At 46.2% G+C, this 25,396-nt stretch overlaps 1 protein-coding gene across 3 annotated transcripts in view; it reads left to right on the forward strand.

Annotated features, from left to right (window-relative positions):
• The window catches only part of SCLY (selenocysteine lyase), a 40,783-nt gene that overhangs the window by 13,180 nt on the left and 2,207 nt on the right, over positions 1 to 25,396 (forward strand). For 2 of the 3 annotated variants that reach the window (XM_009183452.3, XM_017947126.3), the window contains exons 5-11: positions 8,239 to 8,366; positions 8,575 to 8,739; positions 9,764 to 9,870; positions 19,519 to 19,555; positions 22,177 to 22,260; positions 22,735 to 22,837; positions 25,097 to 25,172. In XM_009183452.3, the coding sequence (XP_009181716.2) occupies positions 8,239 to 8,366; positions 8,575 to 8,739; positions 9,764 to 9,870; positions 19,519 to 19,555; positions 22,177 to 22,260; positions 22,735 to 22,837; positions 25,097 to 25,172 (700 nt within the window). Of the gene's footprint in view, positions 1 to 512; positions 578 to 8,238; positions 8,367 to 8,574; positions 8,740 to 9,763; positions 9,871 to 19,518; positions 19,556 to 22,176; positions 22,261 to 22,734; positions 22,838 to 25,096; positions 25,173 to 25,396 lie in introns of all 3 variants that reach the window. The other variant, XM_021924202.1, reaches the window with a different exon arrangement.

A 25,396-nucleotide genomic window follows, 5' to 3' on the forward strand; every position in this document is an offset into this window, starting at 1 on the left:
TTTATAGTAAGTTCTGAAATAGGAAAGTAGGAGTTCTCCAAATTTGTTATTTTTTAATATTGTTTTGGCTATTCTGCATGTTGAAATCTCAAAAGAATTTTAGGATAAGCTTGTTAATTTCTGCAAAAAGTCTAGCTAGGAGTTTGATAGGGATTGAATTGAATGTGTAGATGAATTTGGTCAGTATTGCTACCGTAACAATATTGTTTTCCAATCCATTAACATGTGATGTCTTTATATTTACTTTAATTTCTTCCAGCAATTTTTGCAATTTTCAGGATTTTTTGCACTTTTGTTAAATTTATCCTTAAGTGTTTTATTCTCTTGATACTATTGTAGATGGAATTGTTTTCTTATTTCACTTTTGGATTGTTCATTGCTAATATATGTAAATGTAGTTGACCCTTGAACAGCATGGGTTTGAACTCTGTGGGTCTACTTATATGTGGGTTTTCTCCTTCTCTACTGTCTCTATGACTTTAGGATCAACCCCTCTTCTTCCTCCTCCTCAGCCTACTCATTGTGAAGATGATGAAGATGAAGACCTTTATGATGATCTGCTTCCACTTAATTAATAGTAAATATATTTTTTATTCCTTATGATTTTCTTAGTATTTTTTCTAGCTTTATTGTGAGAATACAGCATATAATATATAATATACAAAATATGTGTTAATCAAGTGCTTATGTTATCATTTAGGCTTCTAGTCAACAGTAGGTTATTTGTTGGTTAAGTTTGTGGGGAGCTGGCTGGGTGTGGTGGCTCACACCTGTAATCCCAGCAATTTGGAAGGCCAAGGGGATACGGATCACTTGAGGTCAGGAGTTTAAGAACAGCTTGGCCAACATGGCAAAACCCCATCTACTAAAAATACAAAATTAGCCGGGCATGGTGGCACCTGTAATCCCAGCTACTTGGGAGGCTGAAGCAGGAGAATCACTTGAACCCAGGAGGCAGAGGCTGTAGTGAGCTGAGATGGTGCCACCACGCACCAGCCTGAGCGACAGAGCAAGACTCCATCTCAAAAAATAAAAATAAAAATAAAAAGTTTTAGAGGAGTCAAAAGTTAGACACGTATTTTCAACTGCATGAGTTGCGCCATGCCCCTAACCCTCACATTGTTCAAGGGTCAACTGTACAGTTGATTTTGTATGTTACTCTTGTATTCTGCAACTTTGCTGAATTTATTAGTTCTAATTGTTAGTCTTTTTTTTTTTTTTTTTTTTTTTGAGGCAGAGTTTCACTCTTGTTGCCCATGCTGGAGTGCAATGGAATGATCTTGGCTCCTGCAACCTCCGCCTTCTGGGTTCAAGCAATTCTCCTGCCTCAGCCTCCTAAGTAGCTGGGATTACGGCATGTACCACCATGCCCAGCTTATTTATTTTGTTATTTTTAGTAGAAACGGGGTTTCACCATGTTGGTCAGGCTGGTCTCGAACTCCTGACCTCAGGTGATCACCCAAACCTTGGCCTCTCAAAGTGTTGGGGTTACAGGCGTGAGCCACCATGCCCAGCCTAATTGTTAGTTTCCATAGTTTTTTAATGGATTCCTTAGGATTTTCTATATAGAGGGTCATATCATCTACAACTAGAGATAGTTTTACTTCTTGTTGTCCAACTTGTATTTCTTTAATTTTATTTTCTTGTCTGATTGCCTTGGCTAGGACCTCCATACAATGTTGAGTAGAAGTGGCCAAAGTGGATATCCTTATCTTACTGCTGATTGTAAGGGAAAGCATTCATTCTTTCATAATTTCATATACTGTTAGCTGTGGGTTTTTAGATGGCCTTTATCAGGGTGAGGAAGTTCCCTTCTGTGCTTGGTTTGTTGGGTGTTTTTATCATGAAAGGGGTATTGGATTTTGTTAAATGCTTTTTCTGCATTTATTGAGATGATCATGTGGGTTTTTGTTCTTTATTCGGTTTGTAATGTTGTATTACCTTAACTAATTTTTGGGTGTTAAACCATTTAATCCTTTTCATATGTTTTTAGATTTAGTTCACTATTATTTTGCTGAAGATTTTTCTGTCAGTATTCATAAGAGGTATTAGTCTGTAGTTTCCTTGTGGTGTCTTTGTCTAGTTTAGTGTCAGGGTGAAACTTGCCCCATATAAATCATGGGGAGTGTTCCCTCCTCTTCTGTTTTTTGGAAGGGTTTGTGAAGACTTGGTTTTCATTCATCTTTAAATATTTGAGAGTTTGCCAATGACAACATCTGGGCCTGGGCTTCTCTCTGTGGAGAATTTTCAAGTTGCTGATTCAGTCTCTTTACTTTTTATAGGTCTGTACAGGCTGTATCTCTTTTGAGTCATTTTCAGTTGTTTGTGTCCTTCTAGGAATTTGTGCATTTCATTCGTTACCTAATTTTATTGGCATACCATTGTTTATAGTAGTCTCTGGTAATGCTTTTTTATTTCTGTAAGATTTATATATCCCTTTCATTTTATTCTTTTTTTTTCTCTTGATCAATTTAGTAATTTTATTCTTTTTTTTCTCTTGATCAATTTAGTTAAAGATTTATCTTTTTTAAACTCTTTAAAGAACTAACTTTTGATTTTCCTGTGTTATTTTTGTAGTCTCTATTTTATTAATTTCTACACCAATCTTTATTAACCCATTTATGCCGGAGGTTGCAAGTTTTTTTGTGTGTGAAAAATCAGACGTTGGCAATAACCTTGAGCAGTAGGATATAAATAACTCCCACAAGCTTAGCGTTCCAATAATGGAACACTAGGCATAAATAGGTTCTTTCTACTTGTTTTAGGTTTGATTTGTTCCTTTTTTCCAGTGTCTTAAGGTGTCTTAGTTATGATTTGAAAAAAAATTTTTTTTTGAGACAGAGTCTTACTGCTCAGGCTGAAGTGCAGTGACGCAATCTCAGCTTACTGCAACCTCCACCTCCCAGACTTGAGCAATTCTCGTGCCTCAGCCTCCCAAGTAACTGGGATTACAGGTGTGTGCACTACCGCATCCGGCTAATTTTTGTATTTTTAGTAGAGACAGGGTTTTGCCATGTTGGCTGGGCTTGTCTCAAACTCCTGACCTTAAGTGACCCACCCACCTTGGCCTCCCAAAGTGCTGGGATTACAGGTGTGAGCCACCACGCCTGTACCTTCTTTTTTAATGTAGGCATTTACAGATATAAATTTCCCTCTAAGCACTGCTTTAACTACATTCCACATGTTTTAGTATGTTGTGTCTTCATCTCCATTCATCTCAAAAAGTATTTTCTAGTGTCCCTTGTGATTTTTTTCTATGACCCATTAGATATTTAAGAGTGTATTGTTTAATTTCCATATGTTTTTTTAATTTCTAGGTTTTTTTTCTGCTAGTGATTTCTAATTTTCTTCCTTAAGAGCTAGAAAATACTTTGATTTAAATTCTTTATTTTTTTTTATTTTGTAGCCTAGCCATATAGTCTATCTGAGAGTATATGTCAAGTGCACTGAAGGATAATGTATGTTCTGCTGTTGTTGGGTGGAGTGTCTTGTAGATGTCTATTAGGTCTACTTAATTTATAGTGTTAGTCAAGTCTTCTGTTCCCTGTTCCCTTGTTAAAATTCTGCCTAGTTGTTGTATCCATTATTGAAAATGTGATTTTGAATGATCCTGCTATTATTAATTGGTTGTCTGATTAATAGTTGATCACACTATTAATCAGTTTCTCCCTGCAAACCTGTCAGCTTTTGCTTCATGTATTTTGGTGCTCTATTGTTAGGTGCATATACATTTATATTTGTTATGTATTATGGATGAACTGGTTCTTTTATCATTATAAAATGTCCATCTTTATCTCTAGTAACTTTTTTTAAGTCCCTTTTATTTTATGTAAGTATAGTCATTCCAACTGTCTTATGGTTGCTGCTAGCATAAATATCTTTTTCCATCCTTTTACTTTTAATCCGTATATGTCTTTAAATCTGACATGTTGTAATACAGTGTAAGAGACATATTGTGGCTTTAAGATTAATGATAGCCATAGGCCCATGCAAACGTCTTGCAGGGCTGACACTGTGTGTCAGTTAGCGGTATGACGCAACATGGCCTAGGGATTTCCAGCCCTGGCTGGGGAATTTCCAGGAGGTAAGACCACCTCAGCATAGATGGAACTCTCGTAAACCATAAATACAAAGCTTACCCTTACCAAAATAGCTTAACTCCCTTACGGAAGAGAAACCTGATAAATGACCTGGACTAAATACAAGATAAGAACGGGGAAGAATCCCTGAAACTCTGAGAATGCTCTCCGGACAGAGACCCTCCGGGTCAGGCAGTCATGATACCTGAATGTATCTGACCCTTGCCACCTGCCTGCTCCTGCTAGCTATCTTGTAAGAGCGCTGCCAGAATAAACTGCTTGAACATCACACAGCATCTAAGACTTATCTTTGATGTGAATAATACGAAAAGGGAAAAGTCACCTTTGGGGAAGGTTAACTAGGCCCACCCCAAGAGCCCTGAGCAGGACACATGGGTCTCCTGTAGATTCTTTTCTTGTTTTGTTTTGTTTTGTTTTTTAGACAGAGTCTCACTCTGTCGCCCAGGCTATGGAGTGCAGTGGCACGATCTCAGCTCACTGCAACCTACGCCTCCTGGGTTCAAGCCATTCTCCTGCCTCAGCCTCCCGAGTAGCTGGGACTACAGGCACCCGCCATCATGGCCGGCTAATTTTTGTATTTTTGGTAGAGACGGGGTTTCACCGTGTTGGCCAGGCTGACCTTGAACTGATCTCAGGTGATCCATCAGCCTTGGCCTCCCTAAGTGCTGGGATTATAGGCGCGAGCCACTGCACCTGGCCAGTTCTTTTTAAATCTAGTCTGGCAACCTCTGCCTTTTTATTAGATTGTTTAATCATTCACACATAATGTTACTATTGACATAGTTGGATTACCACCTATATTTTTACTTTTTGTTTTCTAGATGTCTCATATATTTTTTGTTTTCTTTTCCCCCTTTACTGTTTTCTTTTGCATTAACGAATATTTTCTAGTTTAACATCAAAATTCATTAGTGCTTTTTTCACTTTTTAAATTATTTCCTTAGTAGTTATCAAGGGCTTACTATATACGTATAAACTTATCAGTATTTACTTCAGATTTATACTAACTTAATTCCAGAAAGATGTAGAAATGTTACTCCTATACAGTTCTGTTCCTTCTTCTTTTTTGTGCTTTTATTGTTACGGGTGTTACATCTATATATGTTACAAACTCAACAGTGCATTGTTACAAATATCTTTTTTTTTTTTTTTTTTTGAGACAGTCTTGCTCTGTCACCCAAGCTGGAGTGCAGTGGTGCAATCTTGGCTCACTGCAACCTCCACCTCCCAGGTTCAAGTGATTCTCATGCCTCAGCCTCCCAAGCAGCTGAGATTACAGGCATGTACAATCAGGCCCATCTAATTTTTGTATTTTTAGTAGAAACAGGATTTTTCCAGGTTGGACAGGCTGATCTTGAACTCCTGGCCTAAAGTGATCTGCCCACCTTGGCCTCCCAAAATGCTGGGATTACAGGCATGAGCCATGCACCCAGCCACAAATATCATTTTAGTTAATTTCCTGCCTTTTCCCTCCCCTCCCTTCCCCTCCCTTCCCTCCTCCTCCCTCCCTTCCCTCCCTCCCTCCCTTTCCTCTCTCTTTTCTTTCAAGATTCCACCTTGTCACCCAGGCTGGAGTTCGTGTCACATCACAACCCCATTTTATAGCTCACCCTCCTGAGGGCTCAGTGATGTCCTTTCCACTGCTGTTTTAGTGGTTGGATTACAGGCATATCCCATCACACCCAGCTGATTTTTAATTTTTTGTGCAGATAAAGTGTCCTGACGTTGCCCAGACTGGTCTTGAACTCCTGGGCTCAAGTGATCCTCCTGCCTTGGCCTCCCAAAGTGCTTACAGGCATGAGCCACTGCCCCTGGCCAATTTCATGTCTTTTAAGGAAGCTAAGGGAAGAAAGAACAAGTGTATGTTTATAGATTTTGTTCGAGTAACCTTCTTAGTTGCCTTTTCACATTATCTTCATTTGTTCCATGGATCTGAATTATCATCTGGTGTCTTTTCCTTAATAGACAGTTCTGCTGTCTCCTACCTCCTTTGTGCTGTTCTCATGAAATATTGTGTTATAGCCCTAACAAAATAATTATATACATGTCACTTTATACAGTTGCTTTTAAATCAGTTGAGAGAAGCAATATACAGTTACACTGCCCTTTTTTCCCTTTATTTTTTTGAGACAGAATCTCTTGTGCAGATTTCAAGATACTTTCTCTGTCTTTGGCTTTCAACATTTTCATTATCATGTGTCTGGGAGTGAATGTCTTTGTGTTTTATCCTACCTGGAATTCATTTAGCCTCTTGGGTGTGTAGATTAATGTTTTCCATCATATTTGAGACATTTTCAGCCGTTATTTTTCAGAGACGTTTTCTGCCCCTTTCTCTTGCTCCTGCCCTTCTGCTACTCCTGTTTTCCATGTTTGGTGCCTTATGGTGTCCCACATTTCTCTGAGGCTCTGTTTATCTTTCTCATGTTTTTCCTCTCTTATATTTGGATTTCATAATCTCTGTAAATCTACCTTCATGTTGAGTAAATGTATTTTCTGCCAGTTCCAACAAACTCTTGAGCCCTTCCAGTGAACTTTTCATATCGGTTGTACTTTCCAACTCCACGATTTCCTTTTGGTTCTTTTTCATAATTTCTCTCTTGGTTATCTTGAGGACTCTCTGTGTGATGAGCCACTGTCATCATACTTTATCTCTTTTAAGTACAGTTGCAGGCAGTTTTTATCGCTTGCCTTTTTCCCTGCTTTTCCACACACTGAAGATACCAGTTAGAATTATTTCAGTTTTCCTGTTCCTGGGATTGCTTCTGTGTGATCTAGAATCAGTCATTTACCTGTTCATCCTGGTTTTTCCTCGGACTTGGGGATCCTGGATTGTTCCTGTGGATGGAGGAAGCATTTCGTTGTTTGATGTAGGGGCTAGGGAGGGCTCATCTCCAACTCTCAATGCGTTTCCCCAGGAGGTGTCTCCCAGGAAGGGAGGACCCACAGTGGGCGCTGCATAAGGTAGTGGCAGCGGACCCCGCCCACTTTTCTCTGTGACTTCCCTGGACAGAGCTGCTTTTGCTTTGCTCCTCTGAGTCCCCTAGCAGATGCCTCAAGCTCTTCCCCATTTTCTAGATCGTTCCCCCAGACAAGGAGCCTGCCTTGTGCCTGTCGTTTCTCTCTGGGCGTGTGGCGCTGTCTCAGTCTGAGGTCAGTGCCTCTGCTGCTGACTTGGTGTACGGGAGCAGGGAGTGCTCGGACATTGGGACACTGTCCTCTGCCGGCCCTGGTAGCTGGCCCCTGCCCTGCGCTTCCCGCTGTCCACCCTGAACTTGCATGGCCACTGGATCCTTTCAGATATGCCTTTAAGTATTCTCTTCACTGTTAATTTAATGCCATCATCTTGCTACATTTTAGGGACTCCTCAAAATTCCTAGTCCACATATCTCACCGCTCCCCCTTTTATTTGAGACAGTGCGTTACTGTGTCACCCAGGCTGGAGTGCAGTGGCATGATTACCCTATGTTGCCCAGGCTGGTCTTGAACCCCTGGGCTCAAGCAGTCCGCTCACCTCGGCCTCCCAAAGTGAGCCACTGTGCCCGGCCAGATACCCTTTGTTGGTGTTTTGATTTGATTCTTATTCGGAGAAGTGGCTGTTTTCTCTTTCATTTCAGTAGGACCCTGAGCGGGCAGTGGATACATTTGTTTTTCACCATTTTAAACTCAAAGGACTAAAGCTAAATAATGTCGTCTCCTCTGCTCATTTTCCATCCGTAGTAGTGAGACTGTCAGTGCCTGGGGCAACGCCTGGCGCGTAGGAGTGGCTTCATCAGCACTGGCTGGGTGCCGAGCACATGGCAGTGAAGTGCTGTGTGCTAGGACCCTCCCCTAAAGCAAGAGCCTGTGTCCCTGTTGCCACTTCCCCTTCGGTCCCTGTAGAAGCAGAAAGGCACATAGGTTCCACGACACAGATTCACCCACTGCAGCCACGTTAAAGACGCGTTCACATTGAAGCACCCGACAGTGACGCTGGGCGAATGATGATGGGCGGCTTATATTCTTCTTTATAGTCTTCTGAACTTGGACAACAATTTACTTTTATAATTGTAGAAAACTGTTTTGTTAAGCTCTGTTGGAATACAATTTTGAGAGGAATCAATTTGTGCAACTTAGTTCGGTACCCATGTTTGTTTCCCAGCGGTCACCTTTGTCCCTGTGTCCAAGGTGAGCGGGCAGGCAGAGGTGGATGACATCCTCGCAGCTGTCCGCCCGACCACACGCCTTGTGACCATCATGCTGGCCAACAATGAGACCGGCGTTGTCATGGTGAGTCAGCCTTTGTTTCTCTTTAAGGAGAGCTCATGGGGAAGAACAGCGGCTCAGACTCATGGCGTTTCAGGTTTCCCAGCTCTGGCTTCTCCCATTTCTCTGTTCACTTTGATAACATTTGGCCTGTGCTCACTACTCCTGATTTCTGTCATTCAGTTTTCATCAAATCGGAGCAACATACTCAACTGTTTCCTTTCCCCGTCAGCCTGTCCCTGAAATCAGTCAGCGCATTAAAGCCCTGAACCAGGAACGGGTGGCAACTGGGCTGCCTCCCATCCTCATGCACACAGATGCTGCACAGGCCTTGGGGAAGCAGCGCGTGGATGTGGAGGACCTGGGCGTGGACTTCCTTACCATCGTGGGCCACAAGGTATGTTTGCAGAGGCCTCCTCCCTCTGTGGGCAGAGTCTGCTGCGCAAGTGGCTGTTCACTGCTCGGTCCTTAAGCCTCACTGCCCGCTGTGAGCCAGGCCTTGGGGGCACTGCGAGGAGCAACATGGGATCCCTGTCCTCAGGAACTTTAAGAGAGGAGCCCCACATGGCCAGCAGGCCAAGGTGAATGCCATGGCAGGGATGATGGGGGTGCCCAACCCACATAGGGCAGGGTGGGGCGGTGGACCAAGCTAGGGGAGGAGACGTCGAGATCTCAGGGAAGTAAGGCAGGGGGTTTGGACAGGCGGCGAGTGTCTGCAGCGGACAGAGCATATGCAGAGGGCGTGGGGTAGAAGATGTGGGGACAGGAAATTGTTGCTTTCTCTAATGTGATTTCAGATGCGGCTCCTCAACAGAAACTTACCAGCTATCTTTAAGGTGGGAGTATGGGGGAAAGAGTTAACAGTGAAGACCCTTCTGAAAATTTTGCACATCTTTCTGATAGCTTACCAGGGCCTGAGATATTTTTAGTACTCAATTCTGAAGCCCAGTCCTCAGCTGGTTTCCAAAGGAGTATCTGTGGTGGCCTGACACTGTGGCACTCCAGAGTTCTGCATTGTGTCAGTTGGAAACGTGGAATCATTTGCAGGAAAGGCCGCAGCCAACTGCTGGTTCCAACTCCTCTCTATTTATGCATTCTCTTTCTCTTTTTTTTTTAAACCGTGATCCATATGATTTGAGATCCTTGTACAAATTCTATCACATGATGTGCGAGGGAGAGCTGCCTGCCACAGAGCTGGGCACGAGAGTCTAGCACCTGCGCTGCCTCCTAGGTTGGGATTCCACCCTGCCCCGAAGGCTTTTGTGACTCTGCATGTCAAAAGGGGTGACCCTCAGAGGCGCCCCAAGGAAGCACTGTGCATCGCAGAGCATTTCTCCTGTGTGCCTCTAGGCACTTAGCGTGTCTACAGAGTAGGTCCTTGGAAAGTTCCTGTTGAATAAATGACCAACTTTTCCTTCCAGTTTTATGGTCCCAGGATTGGCGCACTTTATGTACGAGGACTTGGTGAATTTACCCCTCTCTACCCTATGCTGTTTGGAGGTGGACAAGAACGGAATTTCAGGCCAGGGTAAGGCAGAAAGTTAACAAGGTCTCTGACCTACTGACCGTGTCATTTGTAGAGCAGTAACATTGTAAAGAAACATGGCACCATTTCTCTGTCTCGTGGAGGCTCTGTAGCAGTGTCCACACTGCTGCTGTCAGAACTGACCCCACTGACTGATTTCACACCGAGGACTTACAGGACCTGCGGTCTCTTTGGGAATGATTGAAAGCAATGAAGGAAATCTCTGTTTCTTTTAACTGCTCCAACGCATCCAATTCCCCTTGTAATTTTGGCCCAGCCCACTGAAGAGATAACTGTTGGACCCTTCATGGCTGAGGCCTGCTGCTGTTTTAACTTCGGGGCCACACAGAAGCACCCTGGTCTCCTTTCTGATAGCTCCTGTGTCCCCTCTAGGTACAGTGACGTGAACTGGGAAATTAGTTGTTGTCCCCACTACACCTTGTGTTAGAAACTTATTAACAAGAGGCAGAAACATTAACAGCATAGAGGTGGAGGTGGAGGTGGAGGAGGTGAGGTGAGTTCCCAGGTTTTCTTCTCACCTTATATATCCCACACTTAGTGCTGGAGAAGCTGGCAAACCTGAAATGCCAGTAAGGGCAGACACAAATTGCCCCAACCAAAGCCTGTCCTCTCTAGTCAGTGGACCAGGAAAGGAATGGCCTAGTAAGACAGAAGACTTGTAGACAACACCTGCTTTACTCCAGCCAGATGCTACAGGGGATATTGTGCGGCCACGCCTATCCACGCCTGCAAAGATGGAGCGGGAAGCCCAGACTTCCGCCAATACAGGCTGTAACAAGGCGTCCCACACCGCCCCCGGGTGTGTCAAGAAGGCCAAGTAGAGAACCAGGACTTAGGCACCCCCACCATAGTGTCAGCAGAGACCATATAGGGATCTTGGACCCACACCTGTCAGTCACAGGGAGTGTCCTCCCATAGGGTGTCAACATCAGCCAAGTAAAAAATCTAGACGTTGACCAGACATAGGCTCATGCCTGTAATCCCAGCACTTTGGGAGGCCGAGGTGGGCAGATCACTTGGGGTCAGGAGTTTGAGACCAGCCTGGCCAAGATGGTGAAACCTTGTCTTTACTAAAAATATGGAAATTAGCCAGGTGTGGTGGCGCATGCCTGTAATCCCAGCTACTTGGGAAGCTGAGGCAGGAGAATTGCTTGAACCTGGGAGGCTGAGGTTGCAGTGAGCCGAGATGGCACCACTGTACTCCAGCCTGGGTGACAGAGCGAGACTTTGTCTCAAAAAAAAAAAAAGGCCAGGCACGGTGGCTCACACCTGTGATCCCAGCACTTTGGGAGGTCAAGGCAGGCAGATCACAAGGTCAGGAGATCGAGACCATCCTGGCTAACACGGTGAAACCCCATCTCTACTAAAAGTACAAAAAATTAGCCAGGCGTGGTGGTACATGCCTGTAGTCCCAGCTACTTGGAAGCTGAGGCAGGAGAATCACTTGAACCCAGGAGGCGGAGGTTGCAGTGAGTCAAGATCGCACCACTACACTCCAGCCTGGGTGACAGAGAGACTCCATTTCAAAAGAAAAAAGAAACCTAGACTTCTACTTCCAGTTGGCAGTAATGAATGGCATACCCCTTCTCCTGCCAGCGCAACGTCAGAAAATGCCAGCCAAAACAGAAAGGTTGAATAAGATCCAGATTCTCATAATGTAAGGCAAAAATGTCCAGGTTTCAAGTGAAAATCATTCATCATACCAAGAACTAGAAAGGTCTCAAACTGAATGAACAATAATAATACATGCCTGCACTAAGATGATGACGTTAAAATTATCTAACAAATATTTTACAGCAGACACAGTAAACATGCTTCAATGAGAAATTGTGAACACACTTGAAACAAGTGAAACAAACTGTCAGCAAAGAGAAGGACAACATAAAAGAACTAAATGAAAATTGGAAATTGTAGAACTAAGAACTGCAGTAGCCAAAATATAAAGCTCAGTGGATGGGCTTAATAGAAAAATAAGAGGACAGGGAAGGAAATCTGTGAGCTGAAAGACAGAACAATAGAAATTCAGACCACAGAGAAGAAAGAGAGTGGGGCTTTGGCCGGGCATGGTGGCTCACACCTGTAATCCCAGCACTTTGGGAGGCCGAGGGGAGCAGATCACGAGGTCAGGAGATCGAGACCATCCTGGCTAACACAGTGAAACCCCATCTCTACTGAAAAAAAAAAAAAAATAGCCTGTCTTGGTGGCATGTGCCTGTAGTCCCAGCTACATGGGAGGCTGAGGCAGGAGAATCCCTTGAACCTGGGAGGCAGAGGTTGCAGTGAGCCGAGATCGTACCACCGCACTCCAGCCTGGGCAACAGAGCAAGACTGTGTCTCAAAAAAATAATGGGATTTAAAATAGAGCTGCAGGGACCTGTGAGACGATAACAAATGATACAACATTCATTTCATTGAAATCCCCTGAAACAGAGAAAGATAACAGCCTGCAAAGGTACTTGAAGAAATAATGGCTAAAAAATTTCCTGAATTTGGCAAGAGACATAAACGTACAGAATCAAGAAACTGAGCAAACCCCAAATAGCATAAACCCAGAGAAATCCATGCCAGAGACATATGATTAGACTTCTAAAAATGAAAGAGAGAATTCTTGAAAGCAGTCACAGAAAGATGACATTTCACCAATAAGGGAAAAAGAATTTGAATGACAGTGGTCTCATCAGAAACCAGAAAGACCAGAAGAAAGGGGGACAATTATTTTTCTTCAAGTGCTCAAAGAAAACCATCAAGCCGGAATCCTGTACCCAGTGAATGTATCTTTCAGGAATGAAGAAGTAATCAGAATATTCTCAGATGAAGGAAAACTAAGAATTTGTCACCAAATAGAATAGGCTTTCCTTCTCCTTTAGAGTTTTCTGAATTATGTTTGATAGCATAAGCAAAACTCATAGCAGTATCTCCTGTGGTTCAAAATGTACATAAAGGACATATTTAAGATAATTAAAAGACAAAGTAAAGGAACATAAAAGGAGATGAGGTCTGTGCTTCACTAGAACTTTCAAAAAGACAACACAGGCTGGCACGGTGGCTCACACCTATAATCCCACTGCTTTGGGAGGCCAAAGCAAGAGGATTGCTTGAGGACAGGAGTTCAGGACCAGCCTGGGCAACATAGCAAGATCTCATCTCTAAAAAAAATTCAGCCAACATGGCAGTGCATGCCTGTAGTCTCAGCTACTCAGGAGGCTGAGGGGGGAGGATCACTTGAGCCCAGAAATTCGAGGCTGCAGTGAGCTATGATCACGCCATTGCACTCCAGCCTGGGCAACATAGCAAGATCTCATCTCTAAAAAAATTTTTTTTAATTAGCCGACATGGCAGTGCGTGCCTGTAGTCCCAGCTACTCAGGAGGCTGAGCGGGGAGGATCACTCAAGCCCAGAAGTTCGAGGCTGCAGTGAGCTATGACCACACCATTGCACTCCAGCCTGGGCAACAGAGCAAGAGCCTGTCTCTTTAAAAAAAAAAAAAGGCTGGGCACAGTGGCTCAAGCCTGTAATCCCAGCACTTTGGGAGGCCGAGACGGGCAGATCACGAGGTCAGGAGATTGAGACCATCCTGGCTAACACGGTGAAACCCCGTCTCTACTAAAAAATACAAAAAACTAGCTGGGCGAGGTGGCGGGCGCCTGTAGTCCCAGCTACTCCGGAGGCTGAGGCAGGAGAATGGTGTAAACCCAGGAGGCGGAGCTTGCAGTGAGCTGAGATCCGGCCACTGCACTCCAGCCCGGGTGACAGAGTGAGACTCCCTCTCAAATAAATAAATAAAAAGACAGTATTGGCCAGGCATAGTGGCTAACACCTGTTATCCCAGCACTTTGGGAGGTCAAGGCGGGCGGATCACCTGAGGTCAGGAGTTCAAGACCAGTCTGACCAACATGGAGAAACCCCGTCTCTATTAAAAATACAAAATGAGCTGGGCGTGGTGGCTCAAGCCTGTAATCCCAGCACTTTGGGAGGCTGAGACGGGCAGATCACTAGGTCAGGAGATCGAGACCATCATGGCTAACATGGTGAAACCCCGTCTCTACTAAAAAATACAAAAAACTAGCCGGGCGAGGTGGTGGGCGCCTGTGGTCCCAGCTACTCGGGAGGCTGAGGCAGGAGAATGGCGTAAACCCGGGAGGTGGAGCTTGCAGTGAGCTGAGATCCGGCCACTGCACTCCAGCCTGGGCGACAGAGCCAGACTCAGTCTCAAAAAAAAAAAAAATACAAAATGAGCCAGGTGTGGTGGCACATGCCTGTAATCCCAGCTACTAGGGAGGCTGAGGCAGGAGAATCACTTGAACCTGGGAGGCAGAGGTTGTGGTGAGCCGAGATTGCACCATTGCACTCCAGCCTGGGCAACAAGAGTGAAACTCCGTCTGGAAAAAAACAAAACAAAACAAAAAAAACCATTAGCTGGGCGTGGTGGCTCACATTTCTAATCCCAGCACTTTGGGAGGCCAAGGCACGTAGATTGCTTGAGGCCAGGAGTTCAAGACCAGCCTGAGCAACATGGTGAAATCTTGTTTCTACAAAAAGAAAAATGCTGTATGTGGTGGCACAGGCCTGTAGTCTCAGCTACTTGGGAGGCTGAGATAGATGGTAGGATTCCTTGAGCCCAGGACAGACCTCTATGAAGACTAACCAAAAAAACAGAGAAGTTATAACATCAGGAATGAAACAAGGAGTATCACTCCAGGCCCTGCAGCCATCAAAAGGATAAGAAGGGAATGACACAAACAGCTCTACACATAGGAAGTTGACAACTTAGATGAAACTGACCACTTCCTCAAAAAGCACAAACCACCACAACTCACTTGATATAAAATAGGTCATTTGAATAGCTCTATAACATTAGGAAATTGAACTTATAGCTTTAAAACTCCACAAAGAGAAGTCTTCAGGCCCAGTGGTTTCACTAGAGAATTCTATCGAAGAATTCTTTGTTTAAAGAAGAATTAACATTTCTATACAGTCTCTTCCAGAAAATTAAGAGGAAGGACAACTTCCCAGTTCATTTTATGAACCTAGATCCTGATACTAAAACCAGGTAAAGACAGTACAAAAAAATCCTTTACAGCCCAACATCATCATGAATTTTGATGCAAAAAATATTTAACAAAATGTCTACAAATAGAATTCAGCAATACATAAAAAGAATTATATACAGCTGGGTGTGCTGGTTCACGCATGTAATCCCAGCACTTTGGGAGGCTGAGGCAGGGGAATCGGGATCACTTGAGCCCTGGAGTTCAAGACCAGACTGGGCAACATAGTGAGACCCCTCTTCAAAAAATAAAAAAATTAGCTGGACATAGTGGTACATGCCTATAGTCCCAGCTACTCGGGAGGCTGAGATAGGAGGATTGCTTGAGTGAGCCTGGGAGGTCGAGTCTGCGTTGAGCTATGATCACACCTCTACACTCCAGGCTGGGTGACAAAGTAAGACTGTCTCAAAAAAATAAAGAATGATACACTGTGACCAAGTGGCATTTATTCCACAGATGCAAGGCTGGTTCAGCATTCAAAATGCAATCTAGAGGCGGGAGTGGTAGCTCAAGCCTGCAATCCCAGAACTTTGGGAGGCCAAGGCGGGTAGATCACTTGAAGTCAGGAGTTCGGGCCCAGCCTGGCCAACATGGTGAAACCTCGTCTCTATTACAAATACAAAAATTAGCCAGGTGTGGTGACGGACACTTGTATTCCCAGCTACTTGGAAGGCTGAGGCACAAGAATCACTTGAACCTGGGTAACAGAGGTTACAGTGAGCTGAGATGGCACCACCACACTTCAGCCTAGGCAACAGAGCAAGACCTGTCTCAAAAAAAAAAAAGAAAGAAAGGAAAAATGCAATCAAGGCAGGGCACGGTGGCTTATGCCTGTAATCCCCAGTACTTTGGGATACCAAGGGAAGTGGATCACTTGAGGCTAGGAGTTCAAGGCCAGCCTAGGTGAACTGCAAGACCCATCTCTACAAAAATAAAAAAATTTAATCAATGTAATCTACCATATTAAGAAGCTAACGAATAAAGAAGATAACATGTTCATGTTTGATGCAGCAGAAGCATTTGACAAAATTCAACCATTCATGTTAAAAACTCAGAATAATAGGATTAGTGGGGAACTTTCTTAACTTGATAAAGAACATCTACATAAAACCTACAGCTAACATCGTTCTTAGTGGTGAAAGCCTCAGTGTTTTACTCCTGTGGCTGGGGGAACAAAGCAAGGATATTCATGTCACCACACTTATCCAACATAGTGGTGGAGGTTCTGGTCAGCGCAGTAAGGCATGAAAAGGAAGCAAAAGGCATATAGATCAGAATGGAAGAGGTAAAGTTGTTTCTAACCAGATCACACGATTGTCTATAAAGAAAATCCCAAGGAATGTACAAGAAAACTGCTAGAACTAATAAGTGAGTATAGCAAGGTTGCAGGACACAAGATAAACATGCAAAAATCTGTCTTATTTTTATATAATGGTAATGAACAAGTGAACAGTAACATTAAAAATATAATACCATTTACGACTGGGTGCAGTGGCTCAAGCCTGTAATCCTACCACTTTGGGAGGCCGAGACGGGTGGATCACGAGGTCAGGAGATGGAGACCATCCTAGCTAACATGGTGAAACCCTGTCTCTACTAAAAAATACAAAAAACTAGCTGGGCGAGGTGGCGGGCGCCTGTAGTCCCAGCTACTCGGGAGGCTGGGGCAGGAGGATGGCATAAATCCGGGAGGCAGAGCTTGCGGTGAGCTGAGATCGTGCCACTGCACTCCAGCCTGGGCGACAGAGCAAGACTCCGTCTCAAAAAAAAAAAAAAAAAAAAATACCATTTACAATGAAACAAAATTACTCAGATATAAACTAGCAAAATATAAAGGACTTATATGCTAAAAATAGTATACCGTGGATGAGAGAAATTAAGATCTAAGCAGAGACACATACCATGTTCATAGTTTGGAAGATTCTACATACCAAAGATGTCAGTTCTCTCCAAATGGATACACAGGCCTAACAATTTCTATCAAAATGCCAGCAGGTAGATCAGTGGAGGAGAATAGACCCAAACAGAAATAGGCCCATATGAGTTACGGGTGCAGATACAACCACAGAAGATGCAAATCAATTCAGCAAATGAAAGTCAGCCATTCAGCAGATGGCAAGTTAGCCTTTCAACAGATGGTGCCAAGGCAGTTAGTTATCCATAGGCAAAAAATTAACCTTGACCCAAGTCTTGCACCAAGCTTTTCCAACCTGCGGCCTGCAGCTGCATGTGGCCCAGGACAGCTTTGAATGTAGCCCAACATAAATGCATAAACTTAAAACATTGGGGGTTTTTTGGGGTTGGTTTTTTTTTTTTTTTTTTTTTTTTTTTTGCGATTTTTTTAATTTTTAAACTCATCAGCTGTCGTTAGTGTATTTTATATGTGGCCCAAGAGAATTCTTCCAGTGTGGCCTTGGGAAGCCAAAGGATTTGGACACCCCTGTCTTACACCTCATAAAATAGTATCTCAAAATAGATCATGAAATTAAATGAAAAACATAAAGCAATAAAACTGCTTAAAAATAGGAGAAAATCTTCAAGTTGTAGAACTAGGCAAAGAGTTCTTAGACTTGACACCAAAAGCATCCGTAAAAGGAAAAACGGATAAATTAGACTTCATCAGAATTTAAAGCTTTTGCTCTGGGAAAGACCATATTAAGAGTATGGGAAGATAAGCTAAATCTAGGAAAAAATATTTTCAAATGACTTATCTGACAAAGGGATGGTATCTAGAATATATCAAGAACTTGCAAAACTCAACAGCAAAAATAATACAATAAATTCAATCAGAAAATAGGCAAAAAATATAAACAGACATTTCACCAAAGAGGAGACCCATGTAACAAGCATAGGAAAAGATGTTCAACAGCATTAGTTATTGGGGAAATGCAAATTAAAACCACCAGATATCACTAACACCTATAAGGATGGCTAAAATAAGAATAGAGACACCACCAAATGCTGGTGAGGGCGCAGAGAAAATATCTACTGGTAAACAAGCAATAGCCAGGTCCAGCAGTTTAAGAAAACTTTGTTCAGCCAAACTTAAGAAATTACTGGGCTGGGTGCAGTGGCTCATGCCTTTAATCCCAGCACTTTGGGAGGCCGAGGCCAGCGAATCATGAGGTGAGGAGTTCGAGACCAGCCTGACCAACATGGTGAAACCCTGTCTCTCACTTCTCAAAAGAAGACATTTATGTAGCCAGCAGACACATGAAAAAATGCTCATCATCACAGGCCATCAGAGAAATGCAAATCAAAACCACAATGAGATACCATGTCACACCAGTTAGAATGGCGATCATTAAAAAGCACCAACAGGTGCTGGAGAGGATGTGGAGAAATAGGAATGCTTTTACACTGTTGGTGGGACTATAAACTAGTTCAACAATTGTGGAAGACAGTGTGGTGATTCCTCAAGAATCTAGAACTAGAAATACCATCTGACCTAGCCATCCCATTACTGGGTATATACCCAAAGGATTATAAATCATGCTGCTATAAAGACCCATGCACACGTATGTTTATTGTGGCACTATTCACAATAGCAAAGACTTGGAATCAACCCAAATGTCCATCATTGATAGACTGGATTAAGAAAAGGTGGCACATATACACCATAGAATACTATGCAGCCATAAAAAAGGATGAGTTCGTGTCCTTTGTAGGGACATGGATATAGCTGGAAATTCTCAGCAGACTCTCGCAAGAACAGAAAACCAAACACCGCATTTTCTCACTCATAGGTGGGGATTGAACAATGAGAACACTTGGACACAGGGTGGGGAACATCACACACCAGGGCCTGTTGTGGGGTAGGGGGAGGGGGAAGGGATAGCATTAGGAGATATACCTAATTTAAATGACGAGTTAATGGGTGCAGCACACCAACATGGCACATGTATACATATGTAACAAACCTGCACGTTGTGCACATGTACCCTAGAACTTAAAGTATAATAACAACAAAAAAAAGAAACCCTGTCTCTACTTAGCCAGGCATGGTGGCGTGTGCCTGTAAAATCCCAGATACTCAGGAGGCTGAGGCAGGAGAATCACTTGAACCTGGGAGGTGGAGGTTGCAGTGAGTCGAAATCCGCTGCACTCCAACCTGGGAAACAGTGTGAGACCCTGTCTCAAAAAAAAAAATTAAGCCCACCCCCCCCCACACACGCACACACCCGTCTTGCTTGCTGATGCCTGAAATGTTGAGAACAAAGGTTCTCCCCTGTTCCATACTGTCCTGGTTTGGCAGTGAGGACTAAAGAGAGCTGTGCCTTGGGGCCTGCGGGAGGAAGAGTGCTTGCTTTGGGTAGGAAAAGGATCCAGATAGAATTGTCACAGTGAATACCCAACGCATCACCCACAGTGGGCCTTGTTGACCTTCACTGGGCCAGGGCAAGTGCAGACTTGGCAGGGGAGGTTTCTGGGGCCTGCAGCTGCCATGGAGATAGCCACATGGCGCATGCTTAGGAAAGATGGAGCGTGAGTTTATTTTTGTTTTAACACAATGACTTTCATGGAGACAGGATTCCTTCCTGAGACCTTTGTTTATTCTTGCTGAATCCCTTGTTTCTTACAGGACAGAGAACACCCCAATGATTGCCGGCCTTGGGAAGGTGAGCCCTGGTGAGCTGGAGGAGATGGGTTGATCGCTTTGTCATCGGTGACCCCAGTGGCTCGAGCAGGAATCGGGGCTTTAGGGAGATCGTATTCGTGATCTCATAGACAGACTGACAAGAAGAAGCCTGGAATCTGATGTATCAACCCAGCGATCTGTACTTTTTCAGATCTGTGGATTAGTGGCACTTGCTTAGCATTTAAAAGGGGAAAACTCCTTGTCTCTGTCTCTCGTGACGTGAGAAGCAGTGATACTCTTACAGCAGAGGCAAAACGTCAGGCCGCAGGTTCACCACTCCCACAGGCGTTGGCAGCGCCCAGACCGTCGACCTTCTGTCCCCGATTGGTCTGTGGGCGGCCAATCCAGCACCTGCCGCCAGCCCTCCACGGGGGCCTGTCCTGCTTCTGCCACAGTAACCAGGCTCAGGTTTTGCTGTGCAAGGGCAGGGGTCCTGGTCACGCCTCGGCGTCTGCAGGCTGCTCCCTCACTGTGCAGGCCTCTGCTTAAAGGCCACCACCTTCAAGCACCCCTCCACGAACCACAGCTACATTGGTCCCCCCATGTCCCCTGCTGTCACGCTCTATCCCTGACGCTGCTTTATTTCCCCTATCTGATGTTTCTCTGTAGTGTGTTCAGATGTATGCCCCACCTCCTGCTTCCCCTTCGAAGGGGCTTGTCAGCTCCACGAGAGCAGGGGCTTGGCCTCAGTATCCCCAGGACAGAGAAACGGCTTGGCGCCCAGGAGGCCGGGCCTTGGGAAGAATATGAATGGATCCCCTGTTACTTAGAATACCCAAAATTATTAACAGTGATAACTAAGGCTACATTTACTAGAAGGAAGAGTGTTTTTGTTTGAGACGGAGTCTCACTCTGTCACCCAGGCTGGAGTGCAGTGGCGTGATCTTGACTCACTGCAACCTCCACCTCCCAGGTTCAAGAAATTCTCCCACTTCAGCCTCCAAGTAGCTGGAACTACAGGCATGCACCACCGTGCCTGGCTAATTTTTGTATTTTTAGTAGAGACAGGGTTTCATCATGTTGGCCAGCTGGTCTTGAACTCCTAACCTCAGGTGATCCACCCGCCTTGGCCTCCCAAAGTGCTGGGATTACAGGTGTGAGCCACCGTGCCCGGCCGGAAGAGTGTGTTTTAAGTGGAGTCCAGTACCTGCTCATATTGAACTGAATGATGAAGTAGTGGTGCGGTCCACAGGCTTTGAAATACCAGGGTTCAAATCCTGGCTTGAAGTTTCACTCACCCTGTGCCTTGGGTCAGGTCGCTGGAACTCCCTGAGTCCTGGCTATCCCCCCTGCCAGATGGGAATCATGGTAACAGCTTCCTCAATAGAGCCTCAGCTCACAGTGCTCGAAGCCCCCCAGCCCCTGACCTCCGTGCTCCTGCGGCTGCATCTGCACCCGTAACAGCACAAGTGCCACAGCTTGGTCTCAGCCCCAGCACCACACCCCCGCTGGTTCTTCAGCTTCGCCCAGACCCTGATGCCACCAGCGTGTTAGACAGCCCCCCCTGCTGCCCAGCCTGGACTCCATCCTGCACACGCCCTCCCCAACATTCTTTCCCCCACCCATTCCTTTCTGCCTTGGTTGCGTGCTGGCAGCCCTTCCCTGCACCTGCAACTGCACCTGCACCCTCGTGGATCCCTCTGTCCGTCCTGTCACTGTGATGCCTGTGCTCCTGCCTTTGAACTTGACATCTCAGCTAGGCCCTGGCCCATCTCCTGAGAGACCCATTCCTCTCAGTTCAAAGCCTGTCCCGACCGCTCTCCTCCACCCTCTTCCCACCCTGGGTACCTCCCGCTATCCAGGTTCTCGCCTCTGAAGTCCAGGAGATGCCCTCAGTCCGTCCTTGTCATCGTCCCCTGCCTCTCATACAGCACCCGTCCTGTCTGTCTGGACTCCAGAATACACCCACTACCAGCCTCATGTCCATTTTCATAACCACTAACCCTAGACCAAGGGTCTGGATGCCTGCCATGGCCTCCTGGGGGCCTGCTGCTGCCATTGTCCACACAGCCACAGAGTGACCAACACACAGGCCAGTCAGACCATCGCATCCCTCCCTCAGAGCCTCACTGCGTCTGCCCCGTGGCCAGGCCTGCAGGGCCTGTGGATCTGTCCCTGGGCCTTCACCCCCTCTGCACTCTCCACCCACCACACCAGGCCCCTCTGTTCTAGAGACAGAATGACTGTCCCCTGCAAAGGCCTTGCTGAGACGCCACTCCCTGCCCTTGTGCAGCCATCTGCCACCACCCCACCTCGGGCCTGCGAGGTCCCTTCACCGCGCCAACTGGTGGGTAGGAGTCTGTTCCCCCCGCCCCTGCTTTTGTCCGTCTGCCTCTTGGATGCTGGCTCAAGGGTTGGGATCCCCTTTAGGGCTGCTTTGCTGGGGCATCTCCAGTGCCTGGCGCTGTCAGGAAATGCCTGATGAAGTCAATTTCTGTGGCACTTCTACACCCTCCAAATGGCAGCACTCAAAAAATATGGTCTGTCTGTGACTGTCAGGAGAATGAGTGGTTTCAGGAAATGCTGCCTGTGCTGTTGAAAGCTTTTTTGCCCTCCTTTGTTTTGCAAGAATTGTGCTTCCACTCGTGTGTCTGCCCCCAGGCTGCGGAGCTGGTGATCCAGAACTGCGAGGCTTACGAGGCCCACATGAGGGACATCCGCGACTACCTGGAGGAGAGGCTGGAAGTGAGTGCAGTGTGGGGTGGGTACCAGGAGAGGGAGGGTGTGTGGGGCAGGTGCCCGGAGGGAGAGGGGGATGGTGCTCCTAGACCTCAGGACCTATGGGGATTGCAGCGTAGCCTGGAACTCGTCAGGATGCAGTGAGGGAAGAAATGACAGTGGTGGGAAGCACACTGGGATCAGAAACCCCGAAAGTGGGGCCCTAGGCCAGGAGCATGATCTTTTTCAGAGACACACGATCAAATATGCAGAGGTGGTATACTTCATGGTTTATGTGGAAGGTTCATATGTTTCCGAATATTTGGTTTTTCTCCTAATTAACTTTGCTTTCCATAGTCTGTCCCCATAACTATTCTGGGTAGATGCTGATTGAAAAGTATGCACCTGCTGAGATTGTGTTTCTGGAAAAGTCTAAATTTCAAACAGTTGCTGATGGTGGTGTCTTTGAAGGCCACCAAATATTTCACTTATTTTTTTCAGGCTGAATTCGGTCAGAAGAGAATCCATCTGAATAGCCAGTTTCCAGGGACCCAGCGGCTTCCCAATACCTGCAACTTCTCCATCCGGGGACCCCGGCTTCAAGGTGACGGCCCCTCACCCTGGTCTCTCCGAGTGTGAGCATAGCTCCCGCGGTGCATGGGTTCTGGTCCGAGCCAGCGACTCCCACTCTCCCTGCCCTGAGCATAACACAGCTCGGGCTGTCAGAGGGCCTTGCTGGGATTGCTGAGAGCAGGCTCAGGTGGCTGTGCTGTGGTCCATCGGGCTCTTGCTGCCAGCCCCTCCTCTCCCTGACTTGGCTCATTTTGCTGCTGCTGGGATGTGGACCGTGGCGAACTCTCATGTCTGGCATTAGCACCGCCCCAAAAGCTGTCAGGGAAGGAAGTAACATTAAATTCTAGACATTTATCTATTTTGTTGGCAGTTTTTATTAAATATTTTATTAGAGTAAGGGAAAGGGGAGGCGATCAGTTTTAAAAACTGGCAGAGGCTGGGCACAGTGGCTCAGGCCTGTAATCCTAGCACTTTCGGAGGCCGAGGCAGGCTGATCACAAGGTCAAGAGATTGAGACCAGCCTGGCCAACATGGAGAAACCCCATCTCTACCAAAAACTACAAAAAATTAGCCGGCCATAGTGGTGTGCACCTGTAGTCCCAGCTACTCGGGAGGCTGAGGCAGAATTGCTTGAACCTGGAGGTTACATTGAGCCAAGATTGAGCCACTGCACTCCAGCTTGGGTGACAGAGTTTGTGAGACTCTGTCTGTCTCAAACAAACAAAAAAACAATAAAAATAACTGGCAGAGTAAGGAGCAAGTACAAATCTGGATTTCCTGCGGCATCCGCCTCAGCTAGGAGCAGTTAGGGTCACCCCTGTCCCAGATGCACCTGAAACCTGGTCTGCCCTGACTCCACGAGAGTGGAAGTCCAGGTCATTGACCAGCCATGTGTCATTTGGGAGCAGGTTATGGTGGCCCTGAGATCACGATGAGCTGCCTCTGTAGACGAGGTTTTGACTTCTTAGAGGATGAAGGTGTTGCTTCTTTCTTCTTCCTGGATCATGCGGAGAAACCCAGCAGTCATGTTTGGCCCATGAAGAAGAGCCCGTGGGTAACCGTCATGATGGCTGCGTTCATGACAACCTGGGCTGAAATGCGTTCTTGTGGGCAAGGAAGCCTGGGTTTCCTTGACCATCTCAGATTCCTCACCACGGAAAGGAGAGTTCTCTGTCAACATCCCCCTTGTTCTGGGGTCAGACTTTGTATTCAGTGACAACCTATATTACTTTAAATGAGACAGAGATTCTCATATTGTATATTTATTTTTGGATTCAGGGTCTCACTCTGTCGTCACCCAGGCTGGAGTGCTGTGGTGTAATCACAGCCCACTGTAGCCTTGACCTCCTGGGTTCAAGTGATCAGCCTCCCTAGTAACTGGGACTACAGGCATGCACCACCACACCTGGCTAACATTTTTTTTTTTGAGACGGAGTTTCACTCCTGTTGACCAGGCTGGAGTGCAATGACACGATCTCGGCTCACTGCAACCTCCGCCTCCTGGGTTCAAGCAATTCTGCTGCCTCAGCCTCCAGAGTAGCTGGGATTACAGGTGCCTGCCACCACGCCCGGCTAATTTTTGTATTTTTAGTAGAGATGGGGTTTTGCCATGTTGGCCGGGCTGGTCTCAAACTCCTGACCTCAAGTGATCCACCTGCCTTGGCCCTGCAAAGTGCTGGGATCACAGGGGTAAGCCACTATGCCCAGCCATGGCTAATTTTTAAAAAATATTTTGTAGAGATAGGGTTTCCCCGTGTTGCCCAGGCTGGTCTCAAACTCCTGGCTCAAGCAATCCTTCTGCCTCTGCCTCCCAAAGTGCAGGGATTACAGGTGTAAACCACTACGCCTGACTGAAATTCTCATGTTAATTCCATCAGCCATGCTTGTGAAAGAAGAGGGAAGTGCCCTCTGGCTTCATAGAACTCCCACGTGTCTCTGCAATCCAGAACACAGGGGAGACGTGATATTGTCGGGACTGCCAGCTCGTAAGGACGGAGCTGGTCAGGACTCCAGGTGTCCTCACAGGCAGTTGATTAAAATCGAGTGCCATTTTCAAGGCCAGCTTTGTGAGGGAGAATAGTGTCCGCGTTTCTGCAGCCAAAGGAGAAAGAAGCATCTTCTTCGGCTCCTGCTGTGAGATCTCTCCCCAGCTGCCAGAATGGCCGGTGCTGGAATTCCACCAGGTGGCACGGAGGGAGGGAAGCAGCCTGCACCAGCAGGACCCTGGGAGGGGAGAGAAGGGCGGCCTGGCTGGAGCCCCATCTCAGTGGCGCGTACTCTGTCTCCACAGGCCACGAGGTGCTTGCGCAGTGCCGAGTACTGCTGGCCAGTGTGGGGGCCGCGTGCCACTCAGACCATGGGGACCAGTAAGTGCTCTTCACAAACCCAGTCCAGGGCATAGGGGTCCTCCGGGCACTGGGTGTGCTGGGCAGGCGGCCACTGGGCCGCGCTCTGGCTCGTGAAGGGCGGCCCTGTCTGGGTCCTAGGAGGGCAGAGGGAGGGCTTCCTGGAAGAAGTGACTTCTAAGCTGCCGTCCGAAGGACTAGGACTTGCGCGGGGGAAGAGGGCTTCTCGTGCTCAGTTCTGAAGG

This window comes from Papio anubis, chromosome 10 (assembly GCF_008728515.1).
Source record: "Papio anubis isolate 15944 chromosome 10, Panubis1.0, whole genome shotgun sequence".
Classification (NCBI taxonomy): domain Eukaryota; kingdom Metazoa; phylum Chordata; class Mammalia; order Primates; family Cercopithecidae; genus Papio; species Papio anubis.